The sequence below is a fragment of the Callithrix jacchus genome, chromosome 4 (genome assembly GCF_049354715.1).
Source record: "Callithrix jacchus isolate 240 chromosome 4, calJac240_pri, whole genome shotgun sequence".
NCBI classification, from domain to species: Eukaryota; Metazoa; Chordata; class Mammalia; order Primates; family Cebidae; genus Callithrix; species Callithrix jacchus.
The window spans coordinates 153538260-153560573 of NC_133505.1; the positions used below are offsets into that span (position 1 = coordinate 153538260).

Below are 22314 nucleotides of genomic sequence, written 5' to 3' on the forward strand. Positions count from 1 at the left end.
CTCTTTCAGGATTAAGTGGTTACTCAGAATATACATTGCTCTGTGCATGTCACATGTTATTATTATAGATTTCTTTAAGATCAATAAACCAGTCATAATGTTTTTTTATCTCATTAAAGCAAAAAGAATTGACCTATTCCTTTGAGTGTTTTATAAAGATGTAACTAACTTACTCAGTAATAATTATGTATATCACATATTTTAACTTTAACTTAGTATTTCTCCTATTCAGCTAGCAAGCACGTTCTTTCATTTCATTCTGCATCCAAGAAAGAGCAAGAAGTGTATGTTAAGAAGAAATCTGCTCAGGGAAGTCAGAAATCCCCTAAGGGTAGACTCTTAAGTACAATACAAGACACTGGTCTACCTCTTTTGGAGGAGGAAAGTACCAGTACACCCACTGCAGAAGACAGTTCCACCATACCACCACAGGTATAGTAAACACAATTGTTCAGTTGGACTGTTCCTAAAAATCTAACATAAAACAATCTTTTCCCTAAAAATAGTTAACATATAATGTGCAGTGCTCCTAATGTATAGCCACAATTGGAAAATAAGAGAATCTCGAACAGTTTCCTTATGCCAAGATCTTTAAAAACATGGCAAATTTAATCTGTATGTGAACTCTATAATTTGCCTGTAATTACCTGATTTTATAGTTGGGTTATAAGAGGCTATATAACTTTGAAGGTCACATATTAATAAGGGTCACATATTAAAGGTCATATTTAATAAAAATTACTTTGCATGTGCTTAAAATTAAAGGGAAAAAGGACAATGCATATATTTATAAAACATCAGACAAAAGCATGACCTAGACATTGGAAACCAAAAAGTAAAGTGAAATTAAATTAAATTAAAATAATTGAAAAGAAAATAAAATGCCAGAAATAATTGTTAATACCACAGAAATAACAATAAATACAAATCAATCAATCAATTAAAATGCTAAAAATTTAAAGTTATATAAAAATAAGATCTAACTGTAAGTAGACCAAAAGTGACATTTTTAAACAAAATGCTATAAAAAGTTTAATGATAGAAAGATAGGAAAACATACCTGGAAAATATGAACCAAGACAGAGCTGTGATGATAGTTTGCTGTTGTTGTTGTTGGTGGTGGTGGTGGTGGTGGTGTTTTGAGATGGAGTCTTTCTCTGTCACCTGGGCTGGAGTGCAATGCTCTGATCTCAGCTCACTGCACCCTCCACCTCCCTGATTCAAGCGATTCTCCTGCCTCAGTCTCCTGAGTAGCTGGGATTACAGGCACCCGCCACCACACCTGGATAATTTTTTGTATTTTTAGTAGAGACGGGGTTTCACCATGTGGCCAGGCTGGTCTCAAACTCCTGTCCTCATGATCTGCTCATCTCAGCCTCCCAAAGGGCTGGTGAGCCACCATGCCCAGGCTGGTGATAGTTTTAATATCTCAATACATATAGGAACATTATATGAAAATAAAAAGTAGAATAAATCAAGTAGATATGACTATAACTAATACATAGGCACCTAATCATCCAGATACAAGAAATAAAAAGCAGTAACTATTAGAACTACAGAAATAAAAAGGCAAGTAAATTATGAATAATTAAAGATTTTAACCCATGTTTCTTGGAAACTGACAGATCAAGCTACAAAATAAGTAAATATAATTGTGAGAATTTGAAAAAAATCTAAATATAAACTTAATCATAGATATATATATGGAACACTTTACCCAGTAAACAGAGAAGATACTTTTTAAGCACACACAAGATATGTTTAAATATCCCAAAATAGACAATAAATGGAAGCCTCAATAAAATCCAGTTATTCCTGTTGTTTACATTCTTACCTGAACATAAGGCAATAAACTAGAAACTAGTAATTAACAGCAAGTTTTAAATCTTATAAATGTGAAAACTAAATAAAATATACTAAATAATCCTTTAAAAGAATATTAGAAAAGACATTATGAAATAGGATTCAATAATAATTAAAATTTATATGCAACATCTAAAATAGCATTTGTTTACCACTATTTTTAATAGTAAAATATACAATGCTGCTTTTAGACTAATTAGGAAGCAGGAATGATTAAAAATAAATGACCTAAGCTACTGAAATGAAAGGTCAGAAAAAGAACAAAGAAGTAACTCAAAGATAAAAGAAGAAAGGATTTTAATAACTATGAGAGCAGAAATCAATGAAATGTGGAATAAAAAATATTAATAAAGCCCAACCTGCTTTTAAAGATTAATAAAATATACATGTCTAGTAAGACCATTTAAGAAAAGAGAAAAAAAGAGAGAAGATATAAATTAATCAAATACAGAACAAAAATTAGGGTAGAAGTATAACAATGAGTTTTAAAAAAAGTATTAGAAACAGCTCTGTGCTAGCAAATTTAAAATCTAAGGGTTAGTGGGAGTGAGGGGGGGTGGCAAGTAAAGTGGCTCACACCTGTAATCCCAGCATTTTGGGAGGCCGAGGCGGGTGGATCACGAGGTCAAGAGATTGAGACCATCCTGGTCAACATGGTGCAACCCCATCTCTACTAAAAATACAAAAAATTAGCTGGGCATGGTGGTGCGTGCCTGTAATCCCAGCTACTCAGGAGGCTGAGGCAGGAGAATTGCCTGAACCCAGGGGGTGGAGGTTGCGGTGAGCCGAGATCGCGCCATTGCACTCCAGCCTGGGTAACAAGAGCGAAACTCCGTCTCAAAAAACAAAAACAAAAAATTAGCCAGGCGTGGTGGCACGTGCCTGTAATCCCTGCTAGTTGAGAGGCTGAAGCATGATAATTGCTTTAATTCGGGAGGTGGAGGTTACGGTGAGCTGAGATCTCAACACTATACTCCTGGCTGAGCAAGACTGTCTCAAATAAAATAAAATAAAATAAAATAAGCCTGGGGGTGAGGGGGAAGCACATAACTTCCTGAGGGTGGAGAAGAGGAGAAATGGCAAAGTTGACTCACAAGAAAATATAAAATCTGAATAAAACAGTAAAGAATAATAAAGTTGAAATGACAATTCAAAGTCCTCTAAGTCTTCCCTTTCCAAAAAACCATGGGCCCATTTGGCTTAGTAGGATAGACCTAAGAGACTTCTGAAAAGTAATTTGTATTTGAAAACAAAAAAGCAATATAACTTTCCAATCCTTTTTAAGAGGTTAATGTAATCCTGATTCCAAAACCAAATAAAAGTAACACAAAAATGAATAAACTTTATTTGTAAATATAGATGAAAAATTACAAATAACATAATTGGTATCCATTTCTAACAGTATATTAAGCAATCAGAATTCTTCTCAGAAATTCAGAAATCTTTTACCATTAGAAAATCTGTCAGTATTAGTCCCTACAGTAATAGACTAGATGAGAACAATCATAATCCTGAAACAGTTGATAAAGTTTAACACCTATTTATGGATTTCGAAAAAGTACTGTTAGCAAACTAGGCATAGGAGAGAACTTCTTAATCATAAGTGTTACATGCCCAAAATTTTACACTTAATGGACAAATCTCATACACAAAAACATTATAGTAATGTAGAAAGCTTAAGTGTGTTCCTATTTAAATTGGAATAAGAAAAGAATGTTTGCTATCATTGTTAGTATTTATTGATACTGAAATATTATGATAATGGAAAGCCAGACCAATGATACAAGGAACAAAATAACTAAAAGATTATTCTAAATAATCATTGAGTTATTCACAGATAATATGATCATATGCCCAAGAAAAAACAGCAGAATAAGCAATTTTCGGAACTAAGAGATTTTAGCAATTTTCGGAACTAAGAGAATTTAAGATTGTCAAAAATATTAATAGCAATAACTAATATACTGATGTACTTATCAATTACTATGCACCTGATACTATGTACTTCGCACATAGATCTTTACTTCTCCCCATCAACTCTTTTTTCTTTCTTGTTTTCTTTTTTTGGTTTTTGGTTTTTGTTTTTTTTCCGAGATGAAGTCTCACTCTATCTAGGCTGCAGTGCAATGGTGCAATCTCAGCTCACTGCAACCTCTGCCTCTCAGGTTCAAGTGATTCTCCTGCCTCAGCCTCCAGAGTAGCTGGGATTATAGGCACTTGCCCCCGACACTCTGTTAAATTTTTTGTGTTTTTAGTAGAGAAAGGGTTTCTCTACCATGTTGGCCAGGCTGATCTCGAACTCCTGACCTCAGGTGACTCACCCACCTCAGCCTCTTGAAGTAAGTATTCTTATTATCTCAATGTCACAGTCAAGGAACCTTGAGCACAGAAAGCATAAGTGACTTGTTCAAGGCCAAACAGTTGGTTTGTGCTACAGCAAGACATCAACCCAGACAGCTCTAGCTCATGATGTCATGCCCTTAATCACTATGCTGTGCTGCTTCTACAACTTACCGAAATCAGTAGCTTTCCTCTATACCAGTACTATGCATTAGATATCAGAATATGATGCCTTTCATAATAGAAACAAAATCGCAAAATACCCAGGAATTAACCAAAATTATATCACTTTTCCACATAGAAAAGCTTACCACTTGAATAAAGTCTATAGAAAGTGATCCAACCAACTGAAGAATATAGATGACTTGAATACATAGAGAAGCATTTTCATGCTTTTCAGTGAGATGACATAACAGTATAAAGACATGTCATCCTCAGTCTGCCATTAAATTCAATGCAATCCCAATCAAAATCCCCACCGTGTTTTTCCAAAATTTTCTAAAAATACAAAACTTTAGAATTCATAGGGATGAATAATAATTCACAAATAGCTAAGGAAACTTGGGGGGAAAAAAAGAAAAGTACATCTTAATATTTCCAAAGACAAAAAGTTATTGCAGTAAAAATAGTTTTAATTAATGCACACATAGGTAAATGGAGCAATAAGAGAAACTAAGATAGAAACAGATCCATATTTTAATGAAAATTTAATATAGAATAGAGGCAACACCATAAACCAATGAAGAGAAGATAGACTGTTGAGTAGGTTGCACTAGGAAATTTACATCTCCATGGAGAGAAATAAAACTAGATCGCTAGCTAACATCATACCTAAAGGTATTCCAGATATAGTGAAGATTTCATTGTAAAATTTCAATCCATAAAACTGATAATAGATAACATAGAAGACTATTTTTTTGTGCCATGATCACAAAGAAGAGAAACCCTAAAGGCCAACAGCTTTAAAAAATACTCAAACTCTATAGTAATCTTAAAAATGCCAAATACAATAGCAGTGAGATTTCACTTTCTACCCATACTCTATAGTAATCTTAAAAATGCCAAATACAATAGCAGTGAGATTTCACTTTCTACCCACAGCAGTAGCAAAAATTATAAAGATGGGTAGTGGAAAGCATTGTTAGGGATGTGAGGCTATTAAACTTTTAGAAACTCAAGTGTTAAAACAGAATTTTGGAAAATATCCAGCATTAATTAACTAAATTACGACTGATCTAGAAAATTATAAATTTATCATGTACCTAGAATAATGACATTAGGCAAACACCATGTATGTTCTTATCATTTTTAAACACTGCACTTTATTTCACAGAATTACAAGTATATTATACAGTGTTTGGTGTTGTACAACAGTTGGCCTCTCACTGAAAGTCAGCTGACATTTGTTCAAGCACTGAAAGACTTAAAGAAAAATGATGCCAAAGGTATGTCACCCTAAATGTTTATACATGCACTTTACATTTGAATAATAAATTGATATTTAAATATTTAATAATAAATTTAGTCATGAAAATATAATTTTATTGTTTTATTATACATTATAATTTGTACTCTATATCCTGTGACATTTCCTGTTGATTTTCTGTTAATTGATTATATGCTTCAAGGTTTTTACTGTATGTTCATAAGAAAAAAATATTAGTTAGATGTAATTTAAGCACATTTTGTCTAGTTAGTAAAAATTACTAATTGATTATATTTCTGAACATTTTAAAAAATATACGAAATTTTTCTACCTATAAAATTATATTTGTTGAGAATATATAGCATTAAATATAAGCTCTTAAAATAGTTTACAAATTCTTCAATTCTAGAAGAAGAGTTTTCTGGTGAAAGAGTATTCTGGTTTATTTTTTCAAAATATAAACTGCTCTCAATATACCTGACCAGGAAGCTTGTTGCTTTCAAAAAAGAGAATCAAGGGGAAATCTCCAACAGCCTCTATCTGTAAGCTTTATATCCCACTGGGCAATCTAGTAATTGAAATCTGAAAGAATGTGTATTTTCTATTTATATTCTTTGTCAAATTTAAGCTAGATTGCCTAATTGTAAAAATAATATATGCATGTAAAAAAACATGCAATTAAAAAAAAAAAACATGCAATACAAAAGGGCATACATAAAATGTAAAAGCCTCTATTTTTTTCCTGGGCCCCATTATCTGAATTCAAACACTTGATGGTAGCCCCCACCAAAGCAGGCCTTGTCATCATTCAGAATTTTTAGTGGACATACAACACACTTATGATAAGACACAAACTCTTAGGCCTTATCGTCCTCTAAGAAACAAAGTTTTACTTATTTATTGTTTATATTCCTCTATTAGACTGCAAGGCACAGAGTCACTGTCTCTTGCTATTCATGTGTGTTATGTGGGTAACTCCCAGAGGAGACACTGGAGTGTTCAAACATTGTTTTTTGAACAATTGGCTGTGCTACTGCTCCATAGCATAAAAACACTTTCACACATTCCCTGAATAGTCATGGAATATGAATTTTGCCCAAACACCTGTCCATTTTACTTCCACCTCCCCTCCTAAAGCCAACACCCCCACAGCCCAGCACACTGAGAATGTCTGAAATAGCAGACAAGGCTTCGATCTCCTATTTTTGACTACTAGAAGAGAACACAATTGTTCTGTGAGTAAATGTCATATGGAAGCTTTAAAGCTCCTGGCAGGCCACATCTCAAGCTGACTATGCCGTTGATTTTCATGTTGCGGTGGCACAGGTAGAAGAATGAGGAGTTTTGTCCATATTTGCCTGTTTCATCCCTTGCATTATCCCTAGTTAGATCCAATATGCACAATAAGCACCCCACAATGTTTGCTGAATGAGCAAATGAAAGGATATGTACAAGCTACTCCTGTTATTATTACCCTTATTTATTGATTGCCAACAACTCTGTTCAGGTATTTGCTTGCTTCTATTATCTGCCTGGACCTGATCAGGAGAGAGTTTATTGAGGTTTGTGTATACGGAAGTTAAGAGAAAACTGTTATTGCTAGGCTTACTTTATTAGAATGTATAGATTCTAGTATGTGTCTTAAAATTCAAAGAAAAACTATAAAAGTTTATGACACCGAGAGTTCCCATTTCAACCCAAATGTGTTGAGCGTGCTTCCAAAGCAACACATCACACTGCAGAAATTCCAAGGGCATCACACTGTGCAGCCTCTTCTGCTGTTTCTCGCTCATTGGGCAGGGTCAGTGTTCTTTCTCCGTCTCATGCACTAGCGGGAGATGCAATAAGTGTTTATTAAATGAATGCATGAACATGCCACACCAGCGACCTCAGGTATGTGTAAATCCTAATGGCATCCTGGCCTGCTGTGTTGGCAAGATTCTGAGGCTGTGTTCAGGCTCAATGAGAAAGTTTTGTGATCTTTTATCAATGTCCGACATAGGCACAGGAAGTGGTAGTACAGGAGCCACAGAGTTGCCTTCTCTTTGCTGTTTGTGTGTGTTAATGTGGATAACTCCCAGAACAGACACTGGGGTGTTCAAACATTGTTTTTTGAACAAGTGGCTGCACTACCACTCCATAGTGTTTTACATAAAAACACTTTCACACATTCCCTGGATAGTCATGTCAAAATTCAAACATCTGCCCATTATACTTCTGCCTCCCCTCCTAAATCCAACACCCCCACAGCCCAGCATATAGAGAATGTCTGAAATGGCAGACAAGGCTTCAATCTCCTATCCTTGCCTACGAGAAGAGAACACAATTATTCTGTGAGTAAATGTCATACGGAAGCTGAAAACTCCTTGCAGGCCACATCGAAAGCTGAATTCGCCCGTTGATTCCCTTGTGGTTGCACAGGCAGTTGGCTTTGGCAGCCACTTCCTTGCAGCTTGCTCTCTGAGACTGTGTTTCAGGCCCATTTTCCTTCTCTGGTCTTCAGCTGTGAAGGTTTCCTGGCCCCACCTAACATTCCCTAATCGTGTGTTATGGATTATCTACAGCTGAATTTGAGCCTTTTGATTATTTTTCAATTGATCACTCACACCCACCAAGTTCTAATGAAAATAATTGCCGGGCGCGGTGGCTCACGCCTGTAATCCCAGCACTGTGGGAGGCCAAGGCGTGTAGATAACTAGGTCAAGAGATCAAAAACATCCTGGCCAACTTGGTGAAACCCGTCTCGACTAAAAATGCAAAAATTAGCTGGGCGTTTAGCATGCTCCTGTAGTCCCAGCTACTCAGGAGGCCAAGGCAGAAGAATTGCTTGAACCCGGGAGGTGGAGGTTGCAGTGAGCCAAGACTGTGCCACTGCGCTCCAGCCTGGTGACAGAGCAAGACTCTGTCTCAAAAAAAAAAAAAAAAAAAAAAAAAACAAGGAAAAGAAAATAATCTATTAGTTGTTTTTCTTTGCATGTTACCATGTTCTCTTTCTTTCTCTATGTTTTTCCCAACAAGCTGCCACTTTTGTTAGACCTTAAAGTAACCACTACCCTATTCCTACTTCCTCTGTGGTTCAAACAAAAATCTCTTAGCTCATACTGTGCCCCCACTCCTGGCACCCACCAAATTCTCTCTCTCCTTTTTCTCTATCAATCAATAGAAAACTGCTTGAAAAAATGGGTGGTACAAACCATGTAGTAATTTTGTTTTCTCCTACTACAAAGAAGTAGGTAAGAGTATGTGCTTAATATCAGCGGAATTAAAATTTTGTGCTAAAGATTTAAGTGCAAAGAAAATATTCACAATTATTGAAATGAAAGAATAACTAAACAGCACAGTTTTGTATGTGCTTGTGTGTTAACCAAAGGTATTCTCATTTCCACTTTGTTCTTCAAGGATAATTTATAGGACGATTAGATTTTACATTACATTTCTGAGGATTAGGAATTTCAGTGGATCAGAGAATAACTGTTTTGATTTGTTTTTTGTTTTGGCTAATGGGCTTTTTCATGAGTTGCCTGTAACTCTTTATACTTCTGATTTCTCTATTATAGTAGTGTATTACACCTATCTCAACAAGCTCAAAATAGTCATGCTGCTGTTGTTTATAGCAATTATAAATTGTAAACCCAGATGCATTATGACAGGAAACAAATAATCCCATCATAAATAATAAAAGGAAAAATACAGAACCTTGCTGAATTCAATTGAAGATATTGTTCATAAGGAAAACCTACTTCTGAATAATGTTTAAACAAGATTCATAAAAATGTGCAAAAATAAGGAAGAGGTATTTATGAAAAAAGTTTAAGCTTTTCAGGGAAAAATAGCATCATATAGTACAATGCTATTGACTAGAATTGTTTTCTCCCAACTCTCTAAGGTAAACTAATATCTAATATGGTGCAAAAGAAAAATATCTCAAAATACTCTTAAATTTAATAAATATATTATATAAAAATATGAATTATATATATAGATAAATATAATATATAAATATTATATTACATATACACATATACTTATATAATATATATGTATATAAATGTATATATATAATATATGTTTTATACATAATATATATATTATATACATATATATACATAATATATATACATATATATATAACACATATATATATACATATATATAATATATATATATAAAACACAGCTGGTTGCTGGCACAGCTAGGAATTCTAATTGAAATTAAATTCCATCAAGGGCATTTGAATGGGGAAAATAACAAAATACCGTAGCACTGGTTTCACATCTTTACTGTTTCTCTGATAGATGTTTTTATATGACTTTAGCGAACACAGAAGTTTGTATATGGGCTGTATTATTTTTTCCCTATATTAATGTGTAATTATATATAATATATAATAAACATAATATACATCATTTATTATAAAATATATTGTTTATTATATGAAATATTATTTGACTAGATCATATATATAACATATATACATAATGTAAATATCTGTGTATATTTTCTGTGATAGCTAGAAATTTGGTTTCAGTACTTATATATTGGATGTGTTATGTAAAATTTTGTGAATTGGGGATATTTAGACAAAAAGAAATGACACCTTGAAATGTTGTGGAGGAAATGAGGGTAAAATAGCTTGTATCATACAAGGAAGTCTTGAAGGATACCAAGCATGGAAAATAAAGCTTTGCCTTGGATTTAGAAGTAGCAAGAAGGAGAATGTGTCTCAGGCTGTATCCAGGAGCCAGTGCTGGACTCACATCACTCACAGGACCACTTACTGGGCTTCAGAGATGCCTCAAGGGAGACTGAGTCCTGCCAGAGAAGATAGAGAACACGAGGGACAGAGAAACAAGGAGAGCTGTCTGCATGTCGCTCACTATTCAAGGCCATTCCCATTTCCTTCTAGATCAGGAATAGTGGGGAGGAAAGATCAGAAATGTTTTCTCTCACTTTAGTTCACAGATATGCATTATTATTAATATTAGAACTTCATAACATGAGACATTAGTGACCCTAAACTAACACTACTTTTCAAAAATACATTTATGGGTAGGAGAAGGAAAGGCATACACTCAGAAAAAAATAAAGATTGCCTACACCAATATGTTAAAGTAATTAGTTCTGGGTGTGGAAATTATCAGTAATTTTACTTTTTCATTTATATTTTAATATCTAAAAACAAATTTTAATAAAAAATATATAAATGAGAAGTTTTAAATGAGCACGTACAATTTTAATCAGGAAAAAAATGATACTTTTTAATTTTATAAACAAGAAAGAAACTCTGGAGAGATCTAGGAGTTTAATTATTCTAATTATAATTGTTTGAGCACTATTATGTGCATCTTATTCTACCTAGTAGTTTTCATTCATTCTTCTCAATTCTCACAAAAGCTCTGGGGAGTAGTCATTACCATCTCAATTTTACAGATGAAATGAGCCTTAGATGCTATGAATAATTTGCCTGAGTTTGCATAGCTAGGAAGGAGCAGAGTGAAGGTTCTAACATAAGTCTGATTTACCTAAAGCCCAGAATCTTCCACTGTATCATGTAAGCTCTTTAGATACTTTCTAACGATTTGTATTGTCGTAACAGTACTGGTGGTAGTGGTGATACTGTTGGTATACCAAACAGACCGAGAAGGGCTTTACATGTATGACCCAATTAATCCAAGAAGGGCTTTACATATATTGACCCAATTAATCCTCCCAATAAACTTATGAGGTAGGTGTTACTACTACAGTGCTGTCATTTTACAGATGAGGGCATTTGGATACCGACAGTTTAATAAACTTGCCCTCAGTCACACAGCTAGTGGCTAGTACAGTTAGGAATTCTAATGGAAATTAAATTCTGTCCAGGGCTTTTGAATGCGGAAAAATAATAATATACAGTAGTTCTGGTTTCATATCTTTACTGAGCCTCTGATAGATGTCTTTATCTATATTACTTTTGTGTTCACTAAAGTAATATAGATAAAGACATCTATCAGGTATATATGATGCATATTATGTTTTTCCCTATAGTAATGGGTAGCTATTAAGATTCTAGAGGAAAAATAAATAAAAACATTAATATCCAAAATGAACATGGCAGTATAATTCATGAAATAGAATAATGAAAATATGTAGAATGGAGTAATGGTACAAAATTAATAATATGAATGAACACTCAACAAAATGACATTATCATTATTATGTATTCCAAAGAAAAATAAGTCTTCAGAAGTAATTATGTTTTCTTTCCTGATACCACATTTGAAAATTTGATGTGAGAATAAGCAGCTGCTAAAATTAAATTACACCTTGCATTACATAATATGTTTGTTGCTGAAAAGCAGCAAAGAAACTCAGAATTAAATTGTATTTAAAATGAAGTAGGATAATTTTGTTTGAAAGAATATTTTGTTGGGCAATCTTCTTGAAAGTCAAGCAGCTTTCAAATTCAGAATAATAAGGTATTTAATGTCATGTTTATAAATGCTTAGTCAATTTGATTAAATTAAAGCATGTCTATATGTCAGCCGCTATTTATCAATTATATATACCACTCAAAATCTACCTGCTCTCATTTGAAGTGTATGATATATTTCACTTATCAGTTACTGCACACATGGAAAAATTACATACATAGAAAAATTCAGTTACTAATGTCTTTAAGTTATCCACTTAGCTTACTATTTTTTTTTTTTGGCAACTTCCTTCTCCTGGGCTGAAGGGATTCTTATACCTCAGCCTCCCAAGTAGCTGGGATTACAGGTGTGTGCCACCATGCCCAGCTAACGTGTATATTCTCAGTAGAGATGGGGTTTCACCATGTTGGCCAGGCTGTTCTTAAATTCCTGGCTTCAAGCAATCTGCCTGCCTCAGCCTCCCAAATTGCTGGGATTACAGGCATGAACCACCATGCTCAGCCAGCCTACTTTTCAAATATAAATCTTTATATCAAGAAGAAATTGGTCAAGGGTTTGTTTTTTTTCTTTAGTACACTACTGACCTAGGTCAAATTTGATATGCATCCTAAAGTCAGTGTTGCCCCACTTACTCATTTAAATTCAACAATTTATATGAAAAATACAATAAATATTTTTTTTCCAAAATTCATATCTTTGTAACCCATGACAAAAAAGAATAAGGCCTGAAATACAGCTAAGTACAACCTAGGATATTTCTATGATAAATTTTTAGAAAGCTTGGCCTCTGGTTAACATGAGACAACAGTGCCACCTTTAGTATATTTTAATACCTAAGTTTTGGTAAAAATTGCTTACTGAGATGGCTCGTGGTCACTTAAGAAAATAGAAGGCTGGAGAACCTTGAGCAGATAGTACTTAGTGATGTTACCTGCCTTCATGTGTAATTACTGGTGTCGTGATCTTAAATTCCTTTTGCCAGTATGTTACGTTTTTGTGTTGCTCGCCTGGGTTTTTGAAGTTCTAATCTATTTGCAAAAACAAATATAAACTTTGTCATTCTCAAAAATATTTGGTTTCCAGTCTCACTCAATTTTATTAGCAGGATTATAACACTATTCCTTTAACTCTAATTAATATTATACTGAAATTTCTTTTTTTGGCACAGTGAATGCATGGTGTAGCCAATTCAAGTTCTTTGAGGAAACCCAACGTTATTAATTACATGTTATATATATTATTTATATATATAAAGAGACTTTTCTGTTTATATTGACCAAGTATGACTGTAATTGATAAATGTATACTTTGTTCTAAACAAGTATTCTAGCTTGGAAATATGTAATTTTTCAAATCCTAACCTGAGTTTATTTCTGATATGTAAACCTAAGCACTGAATTTTAATTGTAAAAACGAAGCTGAATTTTTACAGTTTGTATGTTTTGTTGTCCACTGAAGTGGACACAGACTTCTTAAAGCAGATTTTCTCAAAGTATAACCTGCAGGCCATTTGTATCAGAATCACTTGAGGTAAATTTTAAACTGCAGATTTCTGTGCACCCCACCCAACTACTGAGCTGGAATCTCTGAGGGGTGGGCCTCAATATATGCATTTTACAGATTACCTGTATGATCTGTACATTCACCAAAATTGTGAATTGTTGTGTTATAATAAGCACAGCATTAGCAGCACTATTTTGTGACAACAAACACAGCATTATTAGTAACCGACTTGTCTGGCAGCCCAAATTGAAAATAATGAGTTATCCTAGCTCAGTTTTTATGAGATTGGCTTATCTAAAGTGGGCCACAAATGGAGCTCTAAAATACAGTGAATCCCATACTTGGTTGGCATTGAGGTCACTAAGACCTGGATTTTCTTGGGCCCCGAAGCTGAAGTGGTAGCTGTGGCCAGTGAGGGTGGTTGAAGCCTGGTTACCTTATCTTTGGGTTAAGATGAAGGGCAGCTTGGAGGCAGGGGAGGCCTGAGGAGACTGAAATGCAGCAGCACTGAGTTTGCATTTCTGTGAAGGCAGTGTTTCTGCCACCCCGAAGTTTATGGCTGACAAAAGATGTGAAAGAATGTACAGGAAAAGGTGTCCTCTGTGGTCTCTCCAACTTTCTATGTTGGGTTTCTGAGAAAAGTTGATTTTACTATGTGTTTTTTAAATAAAAATCATTGCTTTTATTTCTTTTTTTTTTCTTCTCTTGTGGTTGTTTCTAGATCTCTAATTTTAGGCCTTATCTTTCCTCTCATTTAGATAACTTTATTCTCTTGCTGTAAACTTTTTATTCACTTTTTAATCAGTCAATATTCATCTGTCCTACACATTACAAGCAAGAGCTCAGCTGCTTAGAATGTAATCTCACCTTCCTCCACAGAGTGCTCTGTAATTTCATGCACTTGTGACAAGGTCTCCAGGCTATATGAAGTTTTCCACTGTCCCAGGGTCCTATCCTAGAAAAACAGCATGCACAGATCCTCAGAAGGTTTGGACAGAAAATAAATCCTGGAGAATGTCAGTGAAAACGGCAGGGTAAAAACTACAAAAATTAGTAACACCATAAAAGCAATGAAAAACCTGGCAAAAAATTATGACAGTCAACTTTTTCAGAACTCTGGAAACTACAGCAACTGAGGATTGTTTATTCAAGAAAAACTGGATTTCTGTAAGAACAAGAAACTTTATGGCATTTTGACTTGTCCCTGTTCCTCTCAGCTCAGCAGTTTTAAAAAAAAAGAAAACACAGCCAATATTCCTGGCACATACTGGCAGATGCCAGAAGTAAAATGGAGTTGGATTTATTTCCAGGTTTTATTCCCAAACCCTTGTCATTATTTGATTTGTTTGGTAATTGTCAGGGTCACCTCCACTGGGTGCCACTGTCGGGGTCAACACCGGCAGGGCTCTGTCCTGCAGACCCTGACTCAGCTATGAATGAATAAAATACACTGACACACAGATATTATGCTTTGCCAGTTCAGCTGAGGTTCCATGGCTGCTTACAGTCTCCCTGGAGAGCACTGTAAACAGTTGCAACTGCCAGCCCCCACTAGCCAGTGTGATTTGCATTTATTTCATAAAGTTTAATTGACAAAGGCTTGAGTCGACACCACTAGAGGTTAAAGATCAAGGGACAGGTTCCGGATGCCTAAAGCAAACACCATTATTGGGTAATATCCCTGGTTGACCTTCCCACCTGCCAGAGGGCTATCTGGCTCAAAGGTTAGTGTTAAGACCACATGAGTAAACAAGTTAGTTAGGTAAACTCCCACATTCCTTTGTTTCTAATCTAATTTATTTAACTAAGGGGACAAGGCTGCCTTTAGCCAAGAACTATAGAAAAAAACCCTTAGGCCTTCCAAAAGCGTTTGAAACTACATTCTATAACTTTCTCTAATATTTTTCCCTTAATATTTTTGCTACCACCCTGTGTGAATTCCCACAGATAATTTCCTGGAAGACTCCACTTACAAAACTGACTCAAAACTACTGATTGTGCAGAGCTTTCTCCACAAAGTGGTAGATAGTCTGAGATTATGCAGTCTAAGGATAAAAGAATGAGGAAAAAGGAACAGATCTTCAGAGACTTATGGGAGACCATCATATACCAGCATATACATAATGGGAACTCCAGAAGGAGAATAAAAGAGAAAGTGGCAGAAAGGGTATTTGAAGAAATAATGGCTGAAAATGTTCTGATTTGATGAGAAACATTAATTGACACATTCAGGAAGTTAAAGAAATTACAAGTAGCACAAATCAGAGACCCAGAGCTAGACACCTCATAAAAAACTCTGTAAAGAGAAAGACAAGGAATCTTAAAAGCAGCAAGCAAGTGGCTCATCACATACAAAGAATACTCAATAATATTTTAACACCAAATTTTTACATCAAAATCTAGGGACACCAGAAGCCAGTGGGAAGACATATTCAATTAGCAACCAAGAATTTTATACCCAGAAAATCTATCATTCAAAAATAAAGGCGAAATTAAGATATTGCAGAAAAACAACAACTGAAAATACTTTTCAATTTATTTTGAAAACAAACCTGACCTAAAAAGTACTAGAGGAAGTTATTCCAGCTTAAAAAGAAGACACTAGACAGTAACTTGGATCTACATAAAGAAGTTAAGTGCATCAGTAAAACTACATAAATACTAAAGTCAGTATGAATGTATTTTTTGCTTATCACTCTTTGTATTCTCCTATGTGATTTAAGAGACAACAGCTTAAAGCAATGATCATAAGTCTGTGTTGATGGGCTCAATATGTATAAAGATGAAATTTGTGATAATAACAAGAGAAAGGGGACAGAAATATATGAACAAGGTTTTTATATACAATTGAAATTAAATTTGTTTTAATCTAAACTAGATGGTTATAAATTAAGGTTTTAATTATAATCCCCAAGTGACCACTAAGAAACTAACTCAAAAATGTATACAAACAAACAAAAAACAAGGCTATTAAAATGGCACAGCAGTGGAAGAATTGAGAAATAAAAAAGACAGGGTACAGTATATAAGAAATTGTTAAAAAGCAGACATAAATCTAATATTAATAATTATTTTAAATGTAAGTTAACTCTCCAGTTAAAAGGTAGAGAATGGCTAAAAGGCCAACAATCATATGACCTAATTATATGCTCTCTGTAAGCAACGCACTTCAGTTTCAAAAATACAAATAGTTTGAGAGCAAAAAAGTGGAAAAAACAGTACCATGAAAAGAGTAACCAAAAGAGATCTGAGTGGCTATATGAATACCAGACAAATGGGTCTAAGATTAAAAATGTTAATCTGACATTTCCAACCTTTTACCCACGTCAATGGCATATTCCGGAATCACCACCACCACAGAAAGAAGCTGAGGCTCTCCGTACCCTGTTCATTCCTTATGGGCCCTGCTTCCCTTAGTAAGTTGGTCTCCGGTCCTAAGTATGCAAATGAGAGCTGAAGGTTTCTAAGAGGTAGAAAGGAAAAGGGCAGGGGTTTCAACCCCTGCTTTAAAAATATTTACTTATTTATTCTCTGCTTATATATCTTGTGGAGAGAGTAAGGATAGAACCAACAAGGAGCCGAGTAACTGAGAAAGGGACCACCTAAGAGTGAAAATACTGTATACCAGAGGAGCAGGGGAGCCTAATGCAGCATGTTAGCATTTGTTATTTGAGTTTAATAATTTTGAGATTTTTTTCACTGGTACACAAAAAGAACTGGTTTTATTTACTGTTAATTCATCTTCCTGTGGATGAAATAACTGAAGCCTAAAGGAATGACCTAGTGCTACTGAATTCTTTTTGTGTTAATAGTACACTTTGAATATCTTTTTCCACATTAAAAAAAAATAGAGACAAAAAAAGGATATTTTATAATGGTAATTGGGTACTTCATCAAGCAATATACCAATTGTAAACATACATGAACCTAACAACATAATTCAAAATACATGAAGCAAAAACTGACAGAATTGAAAGAAGAAATAGACAATTCAACAATAATAGTTGGAAACTTTAATACCCCAAATTTTAATAATGAGTAGACCAACTAAACAAAAAATTAGTAAGGAAATAGAAGGTTTGAACAACTTAAACCAATTTGAGCTAACAGATACTTTTACAATCCTCTACTCAACAATAGCAGAATGCATACTCTTCTCAAGGGCATGTGGAACATTCTGCAATATAGACCATATATAAATAAATAAAACAAGTCTAAATAAAAGTAAAACTATGGAAATTAATCAAATATATTTTCTGGTTACAATTGAAAGGAAGTAGAAAGCAATAAGAAAAAAATTGGAGAATCTCACAAATATGTGAAAATTAGACAACATACTCTTAATCAATGGATCAAGGAAGAAATCACAAGAGAAACTAAGAAATTCTTGGGAATGAATTTTAGAAAACCAGAGGATTTGGTAAAAGTGGTGTTGAAAGAACTATATAACTACAAATGCTTGCATTACAATGACATAAGATCACAAATCAGTAACTTGTCTTCCATCTTAAAAAACTAGAAAAATAAGAGAAAACTATGTCCAAACCAAGCAGAATTAAGGTAATAATAAAGATTAAAGCACAGGTAAATGAGTTCAATATTGTATTACAAGTATTAGCCAACACAATTATGCAATGAATGAAATAAAAGGCATCCATATTGGAAATAAATTGTATAGTGGTGATGGTTACACAGTCTTATAAATATGCCAAAGCCTACTGATTTATCCATATCAATGGTGAGTGTATGGTACATTAATTATATGTAAATTTTATGAAAAGGAGTCAAACAGACCTTTATAAAAATCTGTTTTTTTAAAAAAATAAAAGTCTGATAGCTTAACCACATTTCCCTGAGTTGATTCCCTTGTCCTTTGTGAAACTATTTTATTGTTATATTATGACTTACCAGTTTTTATTTTTATGCCTTTCTAGTTCATGGTGAAAAACATGAGGAGTTAATTACCTTAGGAAGCCCAGATTCCCACACTATTAGTGAGGGACAAAAATCTTCAGTAACTTCCAAAATAACAAGGAAAGGCAAAGAAAAGTCTTCTGAGAAAGAAAAGGCAGCCAAAGAAAAACAAGCACCTCGCTTTGACCCTCAGGTGGGTGTAAAATTTTTTTATTGGAGTCACTTAATGATTTTACGTTCACCGGATGCCTACTTGCCTATCTCTTCTGAGGACAAAACTGTGTGACACATTCTTTCTCCCTGATTCCAGAAATCATCTAGATACCTTGCAGACATTCCTTGGACACCTTCCCCAAACTCCCTTTTCTAGTTCAGTATCAAAAACCATCAATTAAATATTTAGTATGTAGAACACTATTCATGGCACTTGGGTTTCTAAGATAAATATGTTTAGCACCAACCCTAAAAGAATTCGCAGTCCAATAATGGGGGAGACTGACGGTAAACTGAGAATTACAATGTTGAATGTTGTATGTACAGTGTAGAAAAGATAGGTTGTGATCTAGCCTCTTCCAGGAGGAACTGAGTTCTGAACTCAGTTAAGAAGCAAAGACATGATGAGATGAAAATCAACGCAAAATGGTTTTTTAAAGCATTCAAGTATTAGAGATGAGGCTCCAGGGGCCAGTAAGGGTCAGCTGGAAGAGGGCCTTAAAGCTTCACTGGAAGGCTGGGACTCTATACACAGTCCAGAGGTCATGAGTCTAAACTCCTTCAGGGCCCGTTAGAAAATTGTAGTAATGAAGAATAAGGAAGAGGATGTGGATGGCAAACTTGAGGAGTACAAGCACAGGCCTAAAGAATTCCAAGTTACTTAAAAACACTGCACTCTAAACAAAATGCCTGTGAGAACCAAATCTTCCCACCATTTATGCCTAGGTTAAGCAGGACTGGAACTTGGGGGATTTAAGAAGCACATTAACATGATCAGATTTACATTTCAGATACCCTCATGGCTTTTAAGGGTGTGGACTAAAGGAGGAAAGACTGGAGATGAAGAGAATTCAAGAAAGTACTTCAGTCGTCTAAGCAAAAGAGTCCAAAGTGTGTCAGGAACAGGAAAAAAGAAAGGAAGGGCAGGACAGACCAAGAGCTATCTAGGAAACAAAAGGCAGAGTGTAGTTATCAACCCAAAGTGGGTGTTAAGGAACAAGGAACAAAGTTTCTCTCTCAGGTTTGCAGCAGGAATAGCTAAGGAGGATGTCAGTACCATTAGAAAAACAGACAATAAAGGAAAATTAGCAAATAAGAAGACATGATGACTTGTTGTTTAGACTCCAGGAATGGTTCCTAGAGATTTCAAAGCTTTTATTTCTTACTGAAGTCTACCCTTGGAAGTAAAGTAAGATTAATCCAATCCGTAGATTTCTACAAGAAGACCTCCCTTGGTATCTTCACAGCGCTTCCTTTCCTGATCAAGATTTGATCCCAGAAAAGTTTCTGATAAACTCATTTATTAAGCAATTTTAAAAGTTATAAAAGCTAATGCACTCTGTGTTAAAAGGAGGAAATAAAATAATTTCCACTTGTGAAAGTTGAGTCTTACCAGAATATTAGGGAAATGCTGTAGAAAGCAAGGTCATTTTGGTAACACTGAAACCAAACTGCAGGTGGAAACTGTAGCCAGTGATTATACCAATCCCCTCTTCCCCAACTGCATTATTGATCAGTGATAATTGACAGTCTCAACCTTATGTAAAGTGCTGTGTAACCACATTAGTTTCAAGCCTCTCTTCCTACCCAGTTGCCACCTATGAACCTCACCTATGTAAACGTTGTCTCCCAGCCTATGGTCCATGCAGGTGACCCCATGAGACATTAAAATATTGTTAATGTTCATAATGAATATATAGCAAGTACATACAGACCTGGAAATGATCAACTATCCTGCTCTAATTTTGGTGAAGAGATGCTATGAGTGAACATAAATACAATTTAGAATTTAATGTAGACAGTTTTTAAGGAAAATTTGCATACAGTGAAATGCACAAATTGCAGCTGTAAAATTCAGTGAGTTTTTGACACATGTATTCACCATGTAATCCATGCCCCTATCAAGATATAAATTATAGATTATTTCCATAAGCTCAGGAATTATCTCAAACTTCCTCGCATTCAATTTTCTAATTCTTACATCTCATCTGGTAACAGCTGATCTTTCAGTCACCATAGATTAGTTTTGCCTAAATTGCTCTGGAATTTCATAAAAATGACATGCAAGATGAGGTACCCTTTTGTGCTCAACTTCTTTATCTAAGTATAATATCTTCCTGTGGTATATGTCAGTAGCTTATTACTTTTAAATATTAAGCAGTTCCCAATTATATGGCTATATTACAATTTTCTTATTCATTCCTCGATTGATAGACATGTGTGTTGGTTTCTTGTGTGCATTATTATGAATAAGACTACAATGAACATTTTTGTGCAAGTCTTTTGTGAATATATATTTTTTATTTATCTCTAATAAATACCTAATAGTTGAATTATATATCATAAGGTAAAATCTAGACCCTTTTGAAAGGAGGAAAGCATGCAACCCAAGAGTTTTTATTTTATTTTATCAGATATCATCCACTGTTCATACTCAACAAGAAGACCCAAATAAGCCCTATTGGATTCTGAGGCTGGTCACTGAACACAATGAATCAGAATTATTTGAAGTGAAAAAGGATACAGAACGGGCAGATGAAATCCGAGCCATGAAACAAGCCTGGGAGACAACTGAGCCAGGAAGAGCAATCAAGGTCACCTGACTTCGAAAAGCTGTCATCTTTTACTTTTCCTCCTTAAGTATGCTCCGAAAAAAAATTGTCATGTGGTGAAACCATAGAATCTGTTATTTAGTAATGGTATCTGAAATGTTATCAGACAGACATTGAATAACCATATGTTAAGACCACCTTTGGACACATTATAAAATGTTACCCTCCCACTTGTAGGCCCAAACTATGGATTACCTCATTCTTTCACATAGCCCTGGCTATCTGCACATCTGCCTTCAACAGTCCCAAATAAGAAAGCATCTAAATATTTAGTATTTGTTTTACTACACTTTCCACAGCATTAGATGAATTAATAACCATGTGCTGCCCCCTTGTGGAATACACACACCTAGTCTCTTTCTCCCCTTTCTATTTGCTCTGAGTGATTGCCATAGTGACACTATTACTGTGTAAGTGCTTCATGACACAGTTCAGGGTTATTGGGACAGATGAAAAAGATTCAGGAGCTTCTGCATCTAAGATAGTACACCCAGAAATGTATTCTTTCTACAGCTGCCTATTCATCCATTCTCAAAAATAACTGCCAAAATCATGGATGATTCAGAATTTATCTGATAATGAAGAGCTGGCCTGCTTCATTTAGACTGCCTATTTAATTCACATTTTCCTGTTTCATTTTTGATTGAATGCTATTTATATGTATTACCCGTACTGGTAGTTGCTTTTGAAGAGCTTTTAAAAAGCTGCGCCTGTTTGTTCTTTAGGCTTCTCAGGCTCGTTTGCATTACCTTAGCGGGTTCATTAAGAAAGCATCTGATGCTGAGAGTCCGCCTATATCTGCAAGCCAAACTAAACGGACAGAAGAAGGTCAGTGAATCCTGCCCCAGCCCCCTCAGGGCACAGAGCTGTGACTTGTGCTTCTTAACAAATAATCGGTGGGCTGTGCCTGGCAAAAAGGAGACATTTCAGAATCTCTTTTCTTGGGGATTATAAAAGGTCACACAGTATCAGACAACTATATGAACAGTGCTTCCATTTCAAATCACTTTCACACATTTCCCATTTAAGA

The 22314-nt window shown here is 34.8% G+C and overlaps 2 protein-coding genes across 13 annotated transcripts in view; one reads left to right on the plus strand and one right to left on the minus strand.

Moving 5' to 3' along the window:
• The window catches only part of ADGB (androglobin), a 211305-nt gene that overhangs the window by 175025 nt on the left and 13966 nt on the right, over positions 1 to 22314 (plus strand). For all 8 annotated transcript variants that reach the window (XM_054254494.2, XM_054254496.2, XM_003732751.7 and 5 more), the window contains 5 exons: positions 233 to 432; positions 5537 to 5648; positions 18480 to 18652; positions 21087 to 21266; positions 22010 to 22112. In XM_054254494.2, coding sequence (XP_054110469.2) covers positions 233 to 432; positions 5537 to 5648; positions 18480 to 18652; positions 21087 to 21266; positions 22010 to 22112 — 768 coding nt within the window. The remainder of the gene's footprint in view (positions 1 to 232; positions 433 to 5536; positions 5649 to 18479; positions 18653 to 21086; positions 21267 to 22009; positions 22113 to 22314) is intronic.
• Positions 1 to 22314, minus strand: part of LOC118153009 (putative uncharacterized protein CCDC28A-AS1) — a 400860-nt gene that overhangs the window by 24929 nt on the left and 353617 nt on the right. Inside the window, exon 6 of one of the 5 annotated variants that reach the window (XR_013534613.1) lies at positions 14226 to 14500. The exons of the other annotated variants lie outside the window; for them this stretch is intronic. The gene's annotated coding sequence lies outside the window, so the exon portion shown is untranslated. Of the gene's footprint in view, positions 1 to 14225; positions 14501 to 22314 lie in introns of those variants that run through there. 5 annotated transcript variants of the gene reach the window in all.